The sequence below is a fragment of the Microcaecilia unicolor genome, chromosome 9 (genome assembly GCF_901765095.1).
Source record: "Microcaecilia unicolor chromosome 9, aMicUni1.1, whole genome shotgun sequence".
NCBI classification, from domain to species: domain Eukaryota; kingdom Metazoa; phylum Chordata; class Amphibia; order Gymnophiona; family Siphonopidae; genus Microcaecilia; species Microcaecilia unicolor.
Window position 1 is genome coordinate 82,404,560 of NC_044039.1, and position 17,070 is coordinate 82,421,629.

Below are 17,070 nucleotides of genomic sequence, written 5' to 3' on the forward strand. Positions count from 1 at the left end.
TAAAGTGTATCGTGGTTTCGTCTCTCTCAGTCAGTAGTTTTTTCCTGTCTTAGGTTCTTCCTCTGGTTCTGAAGAACCTAACATCAAGAGTCCGCAGTCTTCGCTGGTCTTCAGAACTGGAGGAAGACCAGCGACAATTGCGGACTCTTGACGTTAAGAGAGTTCTTAAGCACTACCTAAAGGTTACGGAGGAATTTCGTTGTTCAGACCGTCTGTTTCTGCTCATTGGAGGTTCCCGTAAGGGGTTAGCGGCTTCTAAGCCCACCATTTCTAGTGGCTTATGAAGATGATAGCTTCCGCTTACCTTCTCTCTGGGAAGCCAGTGCTGAATGGAGTCAAGGCCCACTCTACTAGGGGGCAAAATGCTTCTTGGGCGGATCACTTTTTGGTACCACCTTTAGACATTTGTAAGGCAGCGACTTGGTCTTCCTTGCATTCATTCTGTAAGCGTTACAAGCTAGATGCGCAGTGTCGTCAGGAAGCAGTTTTTGGTGCAAGGGTTCTCTCAGCAGGTTTGCTGGGATCTCTCCCTTAAGTACTGTTTTGTTACTTCCCATCAGTCAGATCCTGGGCCGGTCCGGAAGGACGCTAATGAAGGAGAAATTAGATCTTACCTGCTAATTTGCTTTACCTTATTCTCTCCACACCTGCCCAGGTCCCAACCGTTTTTCATTGTTGATGGTACTGCACAGCGGTTAATGGGTTTCTTATTTGTTGCTGGCTAAGTCTATTGGTTCTTTTTCTTTGGCCAGTCTGGAGGGACTAAAGGAAAGCAGGTTATTTCTCCTCGTTGTTACACATTTGGTTTGAATACTAACAGTCCAGTAGATGACTGCTTTAATTGTACATTATAAATTCCGTTACAAGTTCAAAATTCTCTGCACCAAGTTTCTGATAAGGAGGTGCCTCAACCCCTGGAATTTACCTCTGGGAATCATCTTACTCTTTTTAGGGAATTATATGAAATTATTATTGGATTGTGACTTCTGTGGAGCAGGGATTTTTCTTTTACATCTTTAATTTCCATTTCCTTGGTACTTTTCCTCTTTTCCAGAGTCTCCTGGGTTAGCTGTGTGGGGTGGAGTGGGGGGGAAGGTTCCTACTGTCTCCCTCACAATATGTCTAAAGCTATACCAAACCCCTCCCCTCTTTTTTTCTCTCACCTTCTCTTGTCACCCCTGATTAGAGGAAGCTTTCCTCTCTCTAATCCATCTCAGTTCAAGATTAGGAAAAAGATTTGGTAGACTACAAGAGCAGATTGATTCTCCTATTCAGTTGTATTTTCGATAATGTTACCCTGTTTTCACTTTGCATATTTCAGCAGTGGCAGATTTTTGCCTCTTTCCTCATTGTATATGCTATACTTACAAGTTTTTATCTGCTTTTTACTTTTAGACTGCAGAAGAAAAGGTTCCAGTGTGGTATATAATGGATGAGTTTGGATCCCGAATTCAACATTCTGATAATCCTACGTTTGGAACAGCCCCCTTCTTTTATATGGAACAAGAAATTGCTTACACTCTTCTCTGGCCCCTTCAAAATCTTGAAAATGGTGGTATGCATTCTTCAGGATTTCATAGAAAAAGTTCCCATTTCAGGAAGAAAATGGACATCTATTCTCTCCTAAAATGAGTAGAGCTGTTTGCTATCTTTTATTTATTTGCAACATTTGTATCCCACATTTTCCCACCTATTTGCAGGCTCAATGTGGCTTACATAGTACCGTAGAGGCGTTTGCCATCTCCAGTAGAGAAATAAGTACAAACAGTTATAGTGGTCGAAGAAGGTTCACTGTTATAGACAAGTGGGGATTCATAGGGAGGAAGAGTTATGCAATGTCTGTTTCAAGCTTTGGTTTTGTTGTGTTGCAAGGTTTAGGCATCTAGGTTGGGTCGACAGGGTATGCCTTTTAAACAGGTTGTTTTTTTTAGTGATTTCCGGAAGTTTAGGTGGTCATACGTTGTTTTCACGGCTTTTGGTAGTGCGTTCCACAGTTGTGTGCTGATGTAGGAGAAGCTGGATGCATATGTTAGTTTGTATTTGAGTCCTTTGCAGCTTGGGTAGTGGAGATTTAGGTATGTTCGTGTTGATCTGATTGTGTTTCTTGTTGGTAGGTTTATGAGGTCTGTCATGTGGCCCGGGGCTTCACCGTAGATGATTTTATGGATCAGGGTGAATATTTTGAAAGCAATACGTTCTTTTATTGGTAGCCAGTGTAGTTTTTCTCATAGGGGTTTGGCGCTTTCGAATCACTTTTTTCCAAATATTAGCCTAGCTGCTATGTTTTGAGTGGTTTGAAGTTTTTTAATGAGTTGTTCTTTGCATCCCGCATATATTTATTTATTTATTGCATTTGTATCCCACATTTTCCCACCTCTTTGCGGGTTCAGTGTGGCTTACAATAAGACATGAATAGTGGAAATACATTTGTAATAACTTGGTTATAGGTTACATTGTGCAAGTTTTGTGAAACCATCGAAGAATCATTAAGAATACGACAATGGGAGATCAACATTGAAACGTTGGGAAGAGACAGTGGGAAGCTTAAAGGGCAGTGTTAAGACACAGAGATATATGGTGTACATATTCCTGTGAGTAATATATGAGTGATGTGGAATTACGGGGGATGAGGGTTAGGAGTGGATGTATGGAGCATTGATGATCAGTGAGTGTGGACTCTATGTGTTTGGCTCTTGCCATAAATTGTTTCAAACAAATGAGTCTTCAGTAATTTGCGGAAGGAGGCTTGTTCGTGAGTCATTCTTAGGTTGCGCGGCAGTGTATTCCAAAGTTGCGTGCTTGTGTAAGAAAAGGTTGACGCGTGTAGCGTCTTGTATTTCACGTCCTTGCAATTAGGGAAGTGGAGGTTGAGGTATGTTCTGGATGATCTTTTAGCATTTCTGGTTGGAAGGTCTATCAACTCGGACATATAGGCAGGGGCTTCACCATGAATGATCTTGTGGACTAGTGTGCATACCTTGAAAGTGACGCGTTCCTTAAGTGGAAGCCAGTGTAGTTGCTTTAGTAGTGGAGTTGCCCTTTCATATTTGGTTTTCCAAAGATGAGTCTGGCTGCTGTGTTCTGGGCTGTTTGCAGTTTCCTCGTCACTTGCTCTTTACAGCCTGTGTATAGTGAGTTACAGTAATCCAGATGGCTTAGGACGAGGGATTGCACTAGGTTGCGGAAGACGAATCTTGGGAAGAATGGTTTAATCCTTTTCAATTTCCACATGCAGTGGAACATCTTCTTGGTTGTGTATTTGTGTGAGTTTCTAGAGTTAGGTGGCGGTCAATAGTGACTCCAGAATTTTTAGAGTTTCTGAGATTGGAAGGTTTTGGTTTGGTGTGCTTATCTCGTTGAATTCATTTGTATTGTATTGGGAGGTGAGTATTAGGCATTTTGTTACGTCTGTGGCCGTGACCACCCTCAGACTTACTCTGTTTCTGGGAGTCAGTGGCTGTGCTGGCTTCTGCTTGTCTCTGTGTCTGTCTCTGTCTTAGTTTCTCTCTGGCTCTGTGTGCTGATTGCCCTACTGAAACCTCACCTGTGTGGGCTATGCCTTTTCCAAGATGGCTGCCGCCGACTCCTCTATGCCAGGATCCAAGATGGCTCCCGCTGGGCTGACTTCTCTGTGTGTCAAGCCTCTGTTTGGATGCAAGGTGATTGCTGCAGCTGTGCCTCTGGTGTGGAAGGGCTTTATTAATCACTTAGAGACTACAGCCCTGGCCTTTGCATTTCATTTAGGGCCCTGGTGTATAGAGTGCTCTGTACACTGTTTCAGTGTTTGCTCTGTGTGAGTTTCTATGTTTGACTAGATAGCTTAGGCACCGTGTGGCTTGTTAGCCTGTGTATAGCTTTGCTAGTGCTCTGTGTTTGTTTCCAGTGCATGACTTGTTAGCTTGGGCACAGCTTTGTTGTTAGCTGGTGTATAGCTTTCAAGTCTCCTGAGCGTGCTCTGTGTATGTTTCTTGTGTATGACTGGTTTGCCTGGGTATAGCGTTTCTATTAGCCTAGGTACAGTTTACTAGTCATTGTGTTTAAACCTGCCGACTGCCAGAACCCGGACAGTCCCTGCCTGTCGGCCTTGCCTGCGCCTAGGTGCCAGGGGGCACTCCTGGATCTTCATTCCTGCTGTTCCTGCTTGCAAGTTCCAGTTCCGGGTTTTTCTGTAAGTCCTACCGGCTGCCAGAACCTGAGGGCTCAACCTCGGGGAAAGGTGGTCAAGCGTAGGTGAAGCCTAGGTCCAGTATGTTCCAGTCCAGCGGGTTTCACTCCTGTATGTTCCAGTCCTGTGGGGCCCTCCAGTGTGTTCCAGTCCAGCGGGCTCCACTCCAGTGCGCACCCGTCCGGTGCGTTCCAGTTCCGTGTATTCCGGTGTAGAACTCCAGTCCGGGGTTCCGGTCCAGTTTTGTCTCATCTCTACCTTGGAGGTGATCTTGCCTGCCACTGCCGCTCCACGGTAGTGGCCCATGGGCTCACGAACCCAGTGCTCCCGGGGAAGAAGCCTGACAGTATGCCAAGGTCCTCGAGCATGCGACACATTTGGTTTTTTCTGCATTTAGTTTCAGACGGAATGCATCTGCCCAGGTGTTCATGATATATATACTTTGATTGATTTCGTGACGATTTCTTTGATGTCTTGTTTGAAGGGGATGTATATCGTCACATCATCGGCGTATATGTGTGGGTTAAGGTTATGGTTTGATAGTAGTTTTGCTAGAGGGATCATCATAAGGTTGAAGATAGTTGGTGAGAGGGGTGATCCTTGTGGAACTCCACATTCAGGTGTCCATGCCTTGGACGTGGTTGAATTTGATGTGACTTGATACGAACGCAATGTTAGGAAACCCTTGAACCAGTTCAGGACGTTTCCTCCAATGCCAAAGTATTCCAGTATGTGCAGTAAGATTTCGTGGTCGACCATGTCAAATGCACTTGACATATCAAATTGTAGTAGGAGTATGTTGTTACCAGTTGCTATGATTTGTTTAAATTTGGTCATAAGGGTGACTAATACTGTTTCAGTGCTATGGTTCGACCGGAATCCTGATTGGGCATCGTGCAGTATTGAATGTTTGTTTAGATAGTTTGTGAGTTGTTTGGTTACCATTCCTTCGGTTATCTTGGTTATTAGTGGAATGGATGCTACTGGCCTGTAGTTGGTTATTTCGCTTGTGTTTTTCTTTGTATCTTTAGGAATTGGGGTGAGTAAGATTTTTCCTTTTTCTTTTGGGAAGAGTCCGTTTTGTAGCATGTAGTTTATATGGATCGTTAGGTCTATTATGAATTCTTGAGGAGAAGATTTCATGAGGTTATTTGGGCATGTATCTAGTTTGCAGTTGGATTTGGCATATCTTTTGAGAGTCATTGAGATGAGGTCTTCTGATATTGGTTCAAATTCAGTCCAGATTCTGTCTGCTGGGTATGTTTCTTCTTCTGGATCTAGACAGTCCAGAGAAGTGGCGTATTCTATAGTAGTAGCGGGTATTTTTTGTCATAGTAGTATAATTTTCTCCTTGAAGTACCTCACGAGGTTGTCGACGTCTGGCATATCTTTGCCGTTGTTTGTAACTGGTGTGGTATCTAGCAGTTTGTTCACAAGGTTAAAGAGTTTGTGTGTGTCTTTGTAGTGGGTCCTATTATTGTTTTGTAATGTAGTCTTTTTGTCTGTTTTATGGTGTATTTGTATTTTCTTCGAAGTAGTTTCCAATCGTTTAGTGTTTGTTCGTCTTTCTTTTTGTTCCAAGCTCGTTCTAGTTTTCTGACTTGCGTTTTAAGTTTTTTCAGCTCTTCGGTGAACCATGGGTTTGCTTTTTTCCTGTGTGATGTTCTAGTTTGGATTGGGGCGATTTTGTCTAATGTTATTGTACATAGGTCGTCCCATTCTTGGAGGAATTGGATGGTGTCAGCGTTTGTTGTCCATTCGTTCTGGTAGATCTGTTCCCAGAATGTTGTGGGGTCTATTTTTCCTCTCGTTGTGTATGTTGTTCGCTCACGTTTGTTGGGCGTGTTTGAGTTTGTTTTTCGCCAGCAGAGAGTGACATTCGCTTATGGTGGTCTGACCATAGTGTGGGTGTCCATCTTGTGTCTGTGAGTATGATAGTAGAGTTCGAGTCGAATTTGTTCGTTATGATATCTATTGTGTGTCCTTTTTCATGGGTTGGTAACATGTTAGGTGCTTGCAGTTCCCAGAGTTGTAGGAATTCTTTGAATTCTCGTGTGTTTGGTAAGGTGTCGTCTTCCATGTGTAGGTTGATGTCTCCTAGTATAAGGATGTTTGAGGCAGATACGCAGGAGTTCGAGATGAAATCCATGAGTTGTGTATGGGAGTCTTGCCATTTTCCTGGAGGCCTGTAGAATAGGATTGTGTTAAGGTGTTCTGTTAAGTTTGGATGGTTGATTCTTGTCGATGCAATTTCGAGTTGTGGGGAGGTAGATTCACCCGTGACTGTGATGGTGAATTCGGGTTTATAAATTATAGCTATTCCACCTCCTCTTTTTTTTCCATTTCTTATTCCACCTCCTCTTTTTTTTCCATTTCTTGTCCAATGGGTGATTTTGTAGTTTGGTGGGCACGTTTCTAGGATGGCGGGATCTGTGGGACTATGGAACCAGGTTTCTGTGATAAATAGGAGGTCTAGTTTGTCTGTGATGATCCAGTCTCGAATGTCTACTGAATTGCTTACTGCTGACCTTGCATTGATGTATCCTAGTTGGATTGTGTGATATGGTTCCAAGGGATGGTTTGATGTATTTATTTTTATTAATTGTCTGTTTCTTCGGTGGTGGAGTTTGTTGCTGTTGTTGGTGTTTTTGTCGTTTTGTCGGCGGTGTTCATATCCGGAGATTATTCCTATTTTATATAGTCCATTGCAGTAGTCTGCATGGCTTAGTACCATTGTTTGTATCAAATTGCGGAATGTTTCCCTCGGGAAGAATGGTCTCACACGTTTGAGTTTCCACATTGCGTGGAACATTTTCTTTGTTGTAGCGTTAACTTGGCCCTCAAGTATGAGGTTGCGGTCTATAGTAACGCCGAGTATTTTCAGGCTGTATGAGATAGGGAGAGTGTGGTCTGGGGTGCTTATGTTTGTGGGTTTGTATGTACTGTGTTGGGATGAGAGGTTGAGACAGTGTGTTTTATCTGTATTGAGTTTTAGTTGAAATGCATTTGCCCATGAGTTCATGATATGTAGGCTGAGCTTGATTTCATTGGAGATTTCTGTCAGGTCATGTTTGTAGGGTATGTAAATTATGACGTTGTCTGCATAGATGAATGGGTTGAGGCCTTGGTTGGCTAAGGACTTGGCTAGTGGTGTTATCATAAGCCGCATTGAGCCTGCGATAAGCGGGAAAGCGCGGGATACAAATGTAATAAATAAATAATTAGATTGAAGACGGTCGGTGGTAGTGGTGATCCTTGAGGTACTCCGCATTCGGCTTTCCACAAATGGTTCTTTCTTCAGGCCAAATTCACCTGACTAAATTTTCTTTTTTTTTTTTTTACTCAAATGTTATAGGCCATTGACAAATGGAGTAAACCAAAAAAGCAACGAAATATAACCTAACTTTTTATAATTAATGTAAAGGTGCAGACAGCAGTACAATGTTGGCTTTCTGATCTTTTGCACAGTGTCACACATATGACTTTCCGCCTGTTAGTGGAAAATCATCTATGTGTACCCATTGCAAAGAACAGCTAGCTTTCAGAATGAAGCCAGTTTCTGGAGGCTATCATGGTAGACTTGGAAATAAATATACAGAGGAGAATTTTTTGGTTCCATCTCGACTTTCATGCAGGCTTTGTCATAGTCTTTTCAGCTGATCTTGCACCTTCAAACTATTGTCTTGGTCTGTCAGGAAATGATACTTCAGCTAGATCTATCCTCCATGTAATTGTATCCTCTCACACCAGGAATGTATCTCCAGGGGTGGATTCCTGGATGGGACGAGAGAACTGCTCTCATTATTTGACAACTCCATCATTAGATATGCAGATTGGGTGACTGGTGGGTCTAATGATTGCTTGATAACTTGCCTTCTTGGTACAAAGATAGCTGACTATGCCCATTACCTTAGAGAAAACTGGGGAGATTTTGACTGTTGTGGTATATATGTGTACCAGTAATAGAGGAAGGTGTGTGTGTAGGGGGGGGGGTAGTGGTCATTTTCTTTATAGACCAAAGACTAAGCAGCCACAGAAGTGGATGATGTCCTAATGACTCTCAGGAGGGGTTTTTGAAAACTTACTCTATATAAGTCTGAAAAGCTCCACTTAGGAGGTGTACAAGAGGGCAGGAGGATGGGAAGTTCCGTATATGTTAAGTCGTTTCTTGCCCACGAAGCTCATCAGACATGATTTGTTTATTCTCAAGACGTTTCTACCACAGTTCATACCACCTCCGTCATATTTCTACTCCTTTTATGTACAATTTCAGTATTAGTGTACTTTTTGAAGGGCGGAGGCTGGGTCTGGGATTTTATTTTTGTTTTTTTTAATAGTACCAGACTGGGACTGGCTGGCATGGGAGGGGGTCCTTCTTTCACCGCAGCCACAAGGGAAGCAAGTTCAGAATGGCTTCAGTGAGGCTTATTCATTGACCTTGGTCAGCTTCCCTTTTTGTTGCAATTTCATGCTTTTATTTTTTGTATCTGTATTTACTACATAGTGGTAGAAAAGAATGCCACTGGCTTCATATGGTTTCTGATTTTGCAAACTTGACACTACTCAGAACTAACCATCACAGACATTGTGTGCCTTGTCTTGCCATAGAGATTGGTGGCCCCAAGTGTGGCATCTGCTCTGAAACGTCAATCCTTAAAACTGAAGTTGGTCTGTCGTCAGTCCAACTTCAAAGCCCACTCATCGAGTCCCTCAATATCAAAATCTTTGGTGCTGAACCACAACAACCACTAGTGATCCTTCATCATTAAAGGGTCATTTAGCATTCTTGGAGCTGGAACCTAATAAGGAGCAAGTAATTGGCCAGCTTTACGAATGCACAGCATAAGATGAATTACTTGACATCAAGGTTGGACCCAAGAGCATAGCACCAGCCATTGCAGGACAGTAACAGAATATTGATAGCCATCTTACCAGTGGTAGCATTTAAAGTCAGAGAGATGGGGGCAGTAAATTTTCCTACTCCAAGTAGCTTTGTCTAGAGGTCCAGCCTCTCGTTTAGTGACACAACTCCAATAGTCATCAAGGTTCCATGATAAGCAATTGGTATTATCTCCCTTGGTTACACCAGAAGCTACATCTTCCTCTACTATAAACCTGTCTAGTTTTTACCTAACTTAATATTCTATTTCTCCTCCATCTAAAATCTGACCTGAGTCTACTAGCCATTAATTGTTAAACTCTTCCTTAACCTCTGGAATTCCATCGTTAAAGTCACGAGTGTTAGCCTCGCCCATTCCACTTTCAAGTTTGGCCTAAAATTTTATTATTGAGCAGGCTTTTGATCTGACATTTGTAGATGCCAGAAATGCACGCCCACTGACTGATTACAAACTGCATCTTGTGGTTGCTGGAGCAGCAGCATCAAGTTTTCTCTGCATAAGCTATTCAATTCCTCCCATGGCTGAAGTAAATTTTCTTCTTTTCCAGTAGAGGATGGCAATCTCACCAGCATTTCAGCTTTCCCTGTGCTGTTAGTTTGATACAGAAGGAGTGTGTGTGTTTAGATAGGGTTTTGCAGCATGCCTGTTGCCAGATCAGCCAGTGCCCCATTCAATCTTAAGGGATAAAACCAGCTGTGGATGGTAAGGGCTAACCAGCTAGCAGCCATATGAAGGCTTAGAAGCACCCTTGCTGTTACCGACAGTAGCATGGACTACTCACTCTGTGATCCCTGATGAGGTCACCTTCCTCTTTCAAAGGTCCTGTTTTGGTGATTGGGTGTCAGAGGGTATAGAACAACCATCATAGGCAACCATTTTTCACACCTTAGTGGGCAGTCCTGTTTGAGGGAAAGTATATAGACCCTATTAAGTATAACATGGCTTGTATTATTTAAATTGTGTTAAATTAACGCACATTAGTAAATATGGCCCTAAGATCCTAAGCTGTCCATGGATAGGAAAATATATACTGTACCTCTATACCTGAATGTAAAGTGCCTTGAGCTTCCAGTGAAAAGACAAAAAAAGAGAAATTGACTAGATTTTGTGATATTTTTGTTGTATGATCAATGATATTCCTGCTTTTAGTCTTTATTAATGAAACACAATAAAGACACAGGCAAGGTGAGATACTGGAAATTTTCAAATGAGTACTGCTGCTTCAGTTTAGCTTGTCTATATTCTTTAGCTCTGACTGTAGATCACCTGGAATGTAGAACTTTGCAGTCTTAGTGGACTCTGAAAATTCAGCGCTAAATGGATGAATTGTAGTTCGCTTTCAGTCTGAGAGAGTAATACTATGTGCTCCAAAGTGAATTCATGAGATAAATGATTTATAAATTTAGACAGGATTTCTCAGGAAAGGAACTGAACTAAAATGAAAATTTTTGCTCTGGGGGAGAAGAAAAAGATTGCAGTTAACTGGTTTGAAGATCTTAACTTAAACAAATACAGATAACTCTGAATCAGTTTGCATCATGAGACAGACAGAATTGGATATCTTAGTTCATATGTAAGCCGCATTGAGCCTGCCATGAGTGGGAAAGCACGGGGTACAAATGTAACAAAAAAAAATAATAATAGAAGAAATTGGGTTGGAAAGCACAGATGTGAGTTGTGGAAGGCCAATGGCCTTGCAGTTCGGAGGTATCTTTATGTAAGTAAAATAGTAATGTTTGTAAAAACTGAATTTTCTTTATACTGTAGATGAAGTATCACGAGACTATACCTATGGAGTGTCTGATCCTTTAATCAGAAAATGTATGCTGTTACCTTGGAAGCCAGTTGATTTAACCAACGTCAGTTGCCATGTGCCTGAGCCACCTGAAAGTCATTACCAGGTACACACTTAATGTACTTTTTGTTTTTGTTTTTATTATTTTATGGTTATATTCAAAGTATTATAGATCTAAAGTGGGTTTTGATGGTCTTCTCTTATTTAAGTTTAATCAGACAAATACAACAAAAGGCTCTATATGTCAGTACTGTAGCAGGCAAAATCAGCATGCAATCAGGATGACGTTGGACACTGCATGCTTGTACTACAGAATGGGCAGTGAATACAATTGAATGTTACCCAGTTGGAGAAGCATTATAAGCTAATTTAAAAAATGAGTTTTCAATAATAATTTAAACGAGTGAAAGCTAATTCCGATCTAACAGCAGGAGGTAAATCGAGTTTCGGTGCTAGGAAATAAAAGGCTGCTTTTCTAGTTTTCATAATGAGCTAATTTGGGCGAAGGTAATGTAATGTCCCATCTGTCCCGTGGGAGGAGAGGACACTTCAGCCCTAGGGGCTGGAAATAAGAGAGACAATCAGACTTAGATATAGGCACAACCAGTAAAAATCTTTCTCCGAGGACAAGCAGGCTGCTTGTTCTCACAACTGGGTCGGCGTCCACGGCGGCCCAGGAACGGAAATCTTCCATAGCAACAAAGTTGGCCAGAGCCTTCCAGCGTGCAGGGCGTGCTCAGTGCGCATGCCCGGCCGTCTTCCCACCTGTCGCGCGAGAGCCCTGTTCGTTTCTTTCTTTTTCTGCGGTAGAGAGTGGCTGCTTGTTGGTCTCCTTGGCCCAGTGAAAGAGCCTTCGGTTTTCGCCGTCCATTTTGGTATATTTTTTCTCTTCCTTTTCGTTTATTTTTTACCCCGTCTTCAAAGTTAAAAAAAAAAAAAACTCCTTTATTTCTTAGTTTGGCCCCTTTAAGTTTCCATTCATTTTTGTCGCGGCCGTACGCGTTTTCTCATTTTTGTGCCTTTTTAATTGGCACAATCGAGAACTTTGACTTCGCCGCCGCTATTTTTCCGTCCATGTCATCAAGGACTCCCAGCGGCTTCAAGAAGTGTACTCGGTGCAACCGGACGATCTCGGGTACCGACCCCCATGCGTGGTGTCTTCAGTGCCTTGGGTCCGACCATTGTCCAAACGCATGTAAGTTGTGTCTTAGCTTGAAAAAGCGGACACAGGCGTCGAGACTAGCTCTTTGGGACCGACTTTTTCGGAGCTTCGTCCGGTTCCTCGACGTTGACAGCGGGTACCGAGGTCAGCGGTGTCGATGTCAGCACCAGGGATGGCATCGACTTCAGGAGCGCAGGTAATGGCTGTCCGGAGTCCATCACACACTGGGAGCAGTGAGCCGTCGAGTGGGTCTCCACCTGTCTCAAAGACTCCTGCTGGGCAGGCCCACCGGGACCTACCACTCTCGGACCATACCCCAAGGTGGATTCCACGTCCTCTTCGTCGGTACCGAGGAGTATCGATGACGTGCATCGAGTGAAGGTTAAGAAGCACCATCATCGGTCTCCTTCTAAGCACGGTACTGGGAGCTCCGGGGCGTCAAAGGATTCGGCACCCGTGAAACGTCAACGCCGGGAGGAACACTCACCCTCCATCCAAGAGGTGTTGGTGCATCAGTCTTCGGGCAGCCCGGTACCACTTCCTCAACCTCTACAGATTCTGCCGCAGATTCCTGCACCGGCCCCGCAGCCTTCCTCGACAGCGAATCTGGACGAGCGCATCCAAGCCATTCTTCCAGGCCTTCTGGAAGGATTGCTGCGTCAGTCTGCTCCGGTACCGGGGGTGCTTGCGCCCTCCGTACTGTTGATAGAAGTGGCAGCTGGCTTTCCGCCTGTGGTGAGGTCTCTGACGCCAGAGCCGCCTGCGGAATCAGCCTCGGCTGCCACCCAGGTTGACGCCCCATCGACATCGCTGGAGGGAGCTTCATCGCCGCTGGCATGGGTGTCGACTTCTCGACATTGCCATCGAGGGCATGATTCCTCAGCGTCAAGACGGCCCCAGTTTCAGACTGCAGTTAAGGAACTCTTGTCCGATACCGATGAGGATGCCTCGTGGGATGAATGGCAAGATCCCAGGTATTCTCTTCTGAGGAGTCTGTGGTCTTCCCTCTGATCCTACTCCTTCTCCAGAAAGAAAGCTTTCTCCCCCGGAGAGTCTTTCTTTCTCTTCATTTGCCCGGGAAATGTCTGTGACTATTCCCTTCCCTGTGGTATCTGAGGATGAGCCCAGGACTGATTTGCTCGAGGTCCTTGACTATCCTTTGCCACCTGAGTCATCCACGGTTCCTTTGCATAATGTGCTCAAGGAGAGACTTATGCGGAACTGGATGAAACCACTAAATAATCCCACCATTCCCAAGAAAGCTGAGTCCCAATATCGGATTCACAGAGAACCTGAGTTGATGACGTCGCAGTTACCTCACGACTCTATGGTTGTGGATTCCGCTCTCAAGAGAGCCAGGAGTTCTAGAGATTTTGCCTCGGCGTCCCCGTGGAGAGAATCTAGAACCTTGGACTCTTATGGGAGAAAGGCCTATCAGTCCTCTATGCTTGTGGCCAAAATTCAATCTTACCAGCTCTACATGAGCATTCACTTGCGGAACACGGTGAAGCAACTGGCGGACTTGGTTGATAAGCTCCCTCTGGAGCAGGCCAAGCCTTTTCAGGAAGTGGTCAGGCAGCAGAAGGCGTGTCGTAAATTCCTGTCCAGGAGTGCTTACGATTCTTTTGATGTTGCATCCAGAACCGCTGCCCAAGGTATAGTGATGCGCAGACTCTCATGGCTGCATGCCTCTGACCTGGACAATCGAGTCCAGCAGCGGATTGCGGATACTTCTTGCTGGGGGGATAATATTTTTGGTGAGAAAGTCGAACAAGTGGTCGATCAGATCACTCAGAGGAAACCGCTTGGGCAATCTCTCCCGCCGGGCGCCTTCTGCTACTACCTCATCAGGTAGACAATTTTTCTGGGGAAGGAGGAATGCTCCCTATGCTTAATACAAGCGTAGGTACAATCCTCCTTCTCAACAGCCTTCTCAGGCTCATCCCCAGTGCGCTCGTTCTCGTCAACAGCGTGCGCCAAGGCAGGCCCCTGCAGCTCCCCAGCAAAAGCAAGGGACGGGCTTTTGACTGGCTCCAGCTGAGCATCGCCGCTATAACGGTGTCCGTACCAGACGAATTACCGGTCGGGGGAAGGTTAACATTTTTTCACCTCTCATAACCTCCGATTGGTGGGTTCTTCAAATAGTCCGGTTAGGATACTCCCTCAATTTGATCTCCAGACCTCCAAATTGCCCACCGGGAGCTCAGTCCTTCCAGCACAGGGAGGTACTTGCAGAAGAATGCTCCGCCCTTCTCAGCGCCAATGCGGTCGAGCCCGTTCCACCAGGGCAAGAAGGGCAGGGATTCTATTCCAGGTACTTTCTTGTGCAAAAGAAAACAGGGGGGATGCGTCCCATCCTAGACCTAAGGGCCCTGAACAAATTCCTACTTCCACAAAAGTTCAGGATGGTTTCCCTGGGCATCCTGCTTCCCATGATTCAGGAAAACGATTGGCTATGCTCTCTGGACTTAAAGGATGTTTATACACAGATCCCGATACTTCCAGCTCATAGGAAGTATCTTTGATTCCGTCTGGGAGCGCAGCATTTCCAGTATTGTCTGCGCCCAGGGTCTTTACAAAATGCCTGGTGGTAGTAGCAGCGTCGCTACGCAGACTGGGAGTGCATGTGTTCCCTTACCTCAACGATTGGCTGGTGAAGAACACCTCAGAGGCAGGAGCTCTACAGTTCATGCAGATGACTATTCAACTGCTGGAGCTACTCGGGTTTGTTATAAATTACCCCGTCCCATCTTTTCCCGGTTCAGAAACTGGAATTCATAGGAGCTCTACTGAACTCACAGATGGCTTAGGCCTATCTTCCAGAAGCGAGGGCAGACAATCTTCTGCCTCTAGTTTCCATGGCTAGAACGTCTCAGCAGATCACAGCTCGGCAGATGTTGAGACTTCTAGGCCATATGGCCTCCACAGTTCATGTGACACCCATGGCTTGTCTTCACATGAGATCAGCTCAATGGACCCTAGCTTCCCAGTGGTATCAAACTGCAGGGGATCTAGAGGATGCAGTCCAGTTGTCCACCGTTTTTCACAATTCCCTGATATGGTGGACAATTCAATCCAATTTGACCTTGGGACGTCCTTTTCAAATTCCTCAGCCACAAAAAGTGCTGACAATGGATGCATCTCTCCTGGGCTGGGGAGCTCATGTAGATGGGCTTCACACTCAAGGAGTTTGGTCCCTCCAGGAAAAAGGTCTTCAGATCAATCTCCTGGCGTTGCGAGCAGTCTGGAACGCTTTAAAGGCTTTCAGAGATCGGCTGTCCTATCAAATTATCCAAATTCAGACAGACAATCAGGTTGCGATGTACTACATCAGCAAGCAGGGGAGGCAACGGATCTCGCCCCCCTGTGTCGGGAAGCCGTCCAGATGTGGCTTTGGGCTCGCCGTTACAGCATGTTTCTCCAAGCCACATATCTGGCAGGCGTAAACAACAGTCTGGCCGACAGGTTGAGCAAGATCATGCAACCTCACGAGTGGTCACTCAACATGGACGTTGTCCGCAACAACTTCCGAGGGTGGGGCACCCCCTCGGTGGATATTTTTGCCACTAAGGTCAATCGTAAAGTCCCTCAGTTCTGTTCCAGACTTCAGGCCCACGACAGACTAGCGTTGGATGCCTTTCTCCTATATTGGTGGAAAGGCCTTTTGTACGCATATCCTCCCATACCTCTGGTGGGGAAGACTTTGCTGAAACTCAAGCAAGACCGGGTTTTGCTTGCTTCCAGAAAAGATTCCACAAAGAGGTGTTACTTTTTCAAATGGAGGAGGTTTGCCATCTGGTGTGATAGCATGGCCCTAGATCCTCGCTCTTGTCCTACACAGTGCCATCTGAAGTACTTGACCTGGACGGTCATTTTCTTGGTGGCAGTTACTTCAGCTCGTAGAGTCAGTGAGCTCAAACCTTAGTAGTGCATGCTCCTTATCTCAAGTTTTCATCACAACAGAGTAGTCCTCCACACTCACCCTAAGTTCTTACCGAAGGTGGTGTCGGAGTTCCATCTGAACCAGTCAATTGTCTTGCCAACATTTTTTCCCCGTCCTCATACCCGCCCTGCTGAACGTCAGTTGCATACATTGGACTGCAAGAGAGCATTGGCCTTCTATGTGGAGCAGACAAGCCCCTTCAGACAGTCCACCCAAATGTTTGTTTCTTTTGATCCCAACAGAAGGGGAGTCGCAGTTGGGAAACACACCATTTCCAATTGGCTAGCAGATTGCATTTCCTTCACTTATGCCCAAGCTGGGCTGAATCTTTAGGGTCATGTCCTGGATCATAGTGTTAGAGCCATGACAGCGTCGGTGGCCCACCTGAAGTCAGCCACTGTACAAGAGATTTGCAAAGCTGCGATGTGGTCATCAATCCACACATTCACATCGCATTACTGCCTTCAGCAGTATACCCGACGCGACAGTCGGTTTGGGCAGTCGGTGCTGCAGAATCTTTTCGGGGTTTAGAATCCAACTCCACCCCCCTAGGCCCATTTTTATTCTGTTCCAGGCTTCACTGTCAGATGTTCTAGTTCGTAGGTCAATCCTTGTTATGTCCTTGCCGTTGCGAGGCCCAATTGACCTTTCTTTGTTGTTTTGAGTGAGCCTGGGTGCTAGGGATACCCCAGTCGTGAGAACAAGCAGCCTTCTTGTCCTCGGAGAAAGCGAAGATACATACCTGTAGCAGGTATTCTCCAAGGGCAGCAGGCTGATTGTTCTCACAAACCCGCCCACCTCTCCTCTTGGAGTTGTCCTTCTCCTTGTTATTGCTTTCTTATTTAACTGAATGGGGCTCTTGCGCGACGGACGGAAAGATGGCCGCACATGCGCAGTGAGCGCACTCCGCCTGCTGGAAGGCTCTGGAAAACATTTTGTTGCTATGGAAGATTTCCGTTCCTGGGCCGCCGTGGACGCCGACCCAGTCATGAGAACCGTCGACCTGCTGTCCTCAGAGGATACCTGCTACAGGTATGTATCTTCGCTTTATTGGTATCTCACTAAGCCAATACAAAATAATTGTTCTCTCTGGAGCAGGTTGTC

The 17,070-nt window shown here is 45.2% G+C and overlaps 1 protein-coding gene across 1 annotated transcript in view; it reads left to right on the plus strand.

The window, feature by feature from the left end:
• The window catches only part of TTLL12 (tubulin tyrosine ligase like 12), a 248,707-nt gene that overhangs the window by 83,680 nt on the left and 147,957 nt on the right, over positions 1–17,070 (plus strand). The window contains exons 4-5 of the mRNA XM_030213875.1: positions 1,396–1,555; positions 10,834–10,967. Of these exons, the coding sequence (XP_030069735.1) occupies positions 1,396–1,555; positions 10,834–10,967 (294 nt within the window). The remainder of the gene's footprint in view (positions 1–1,395; positions 1,556–10,833; positions 10,968–17,070) is intronic.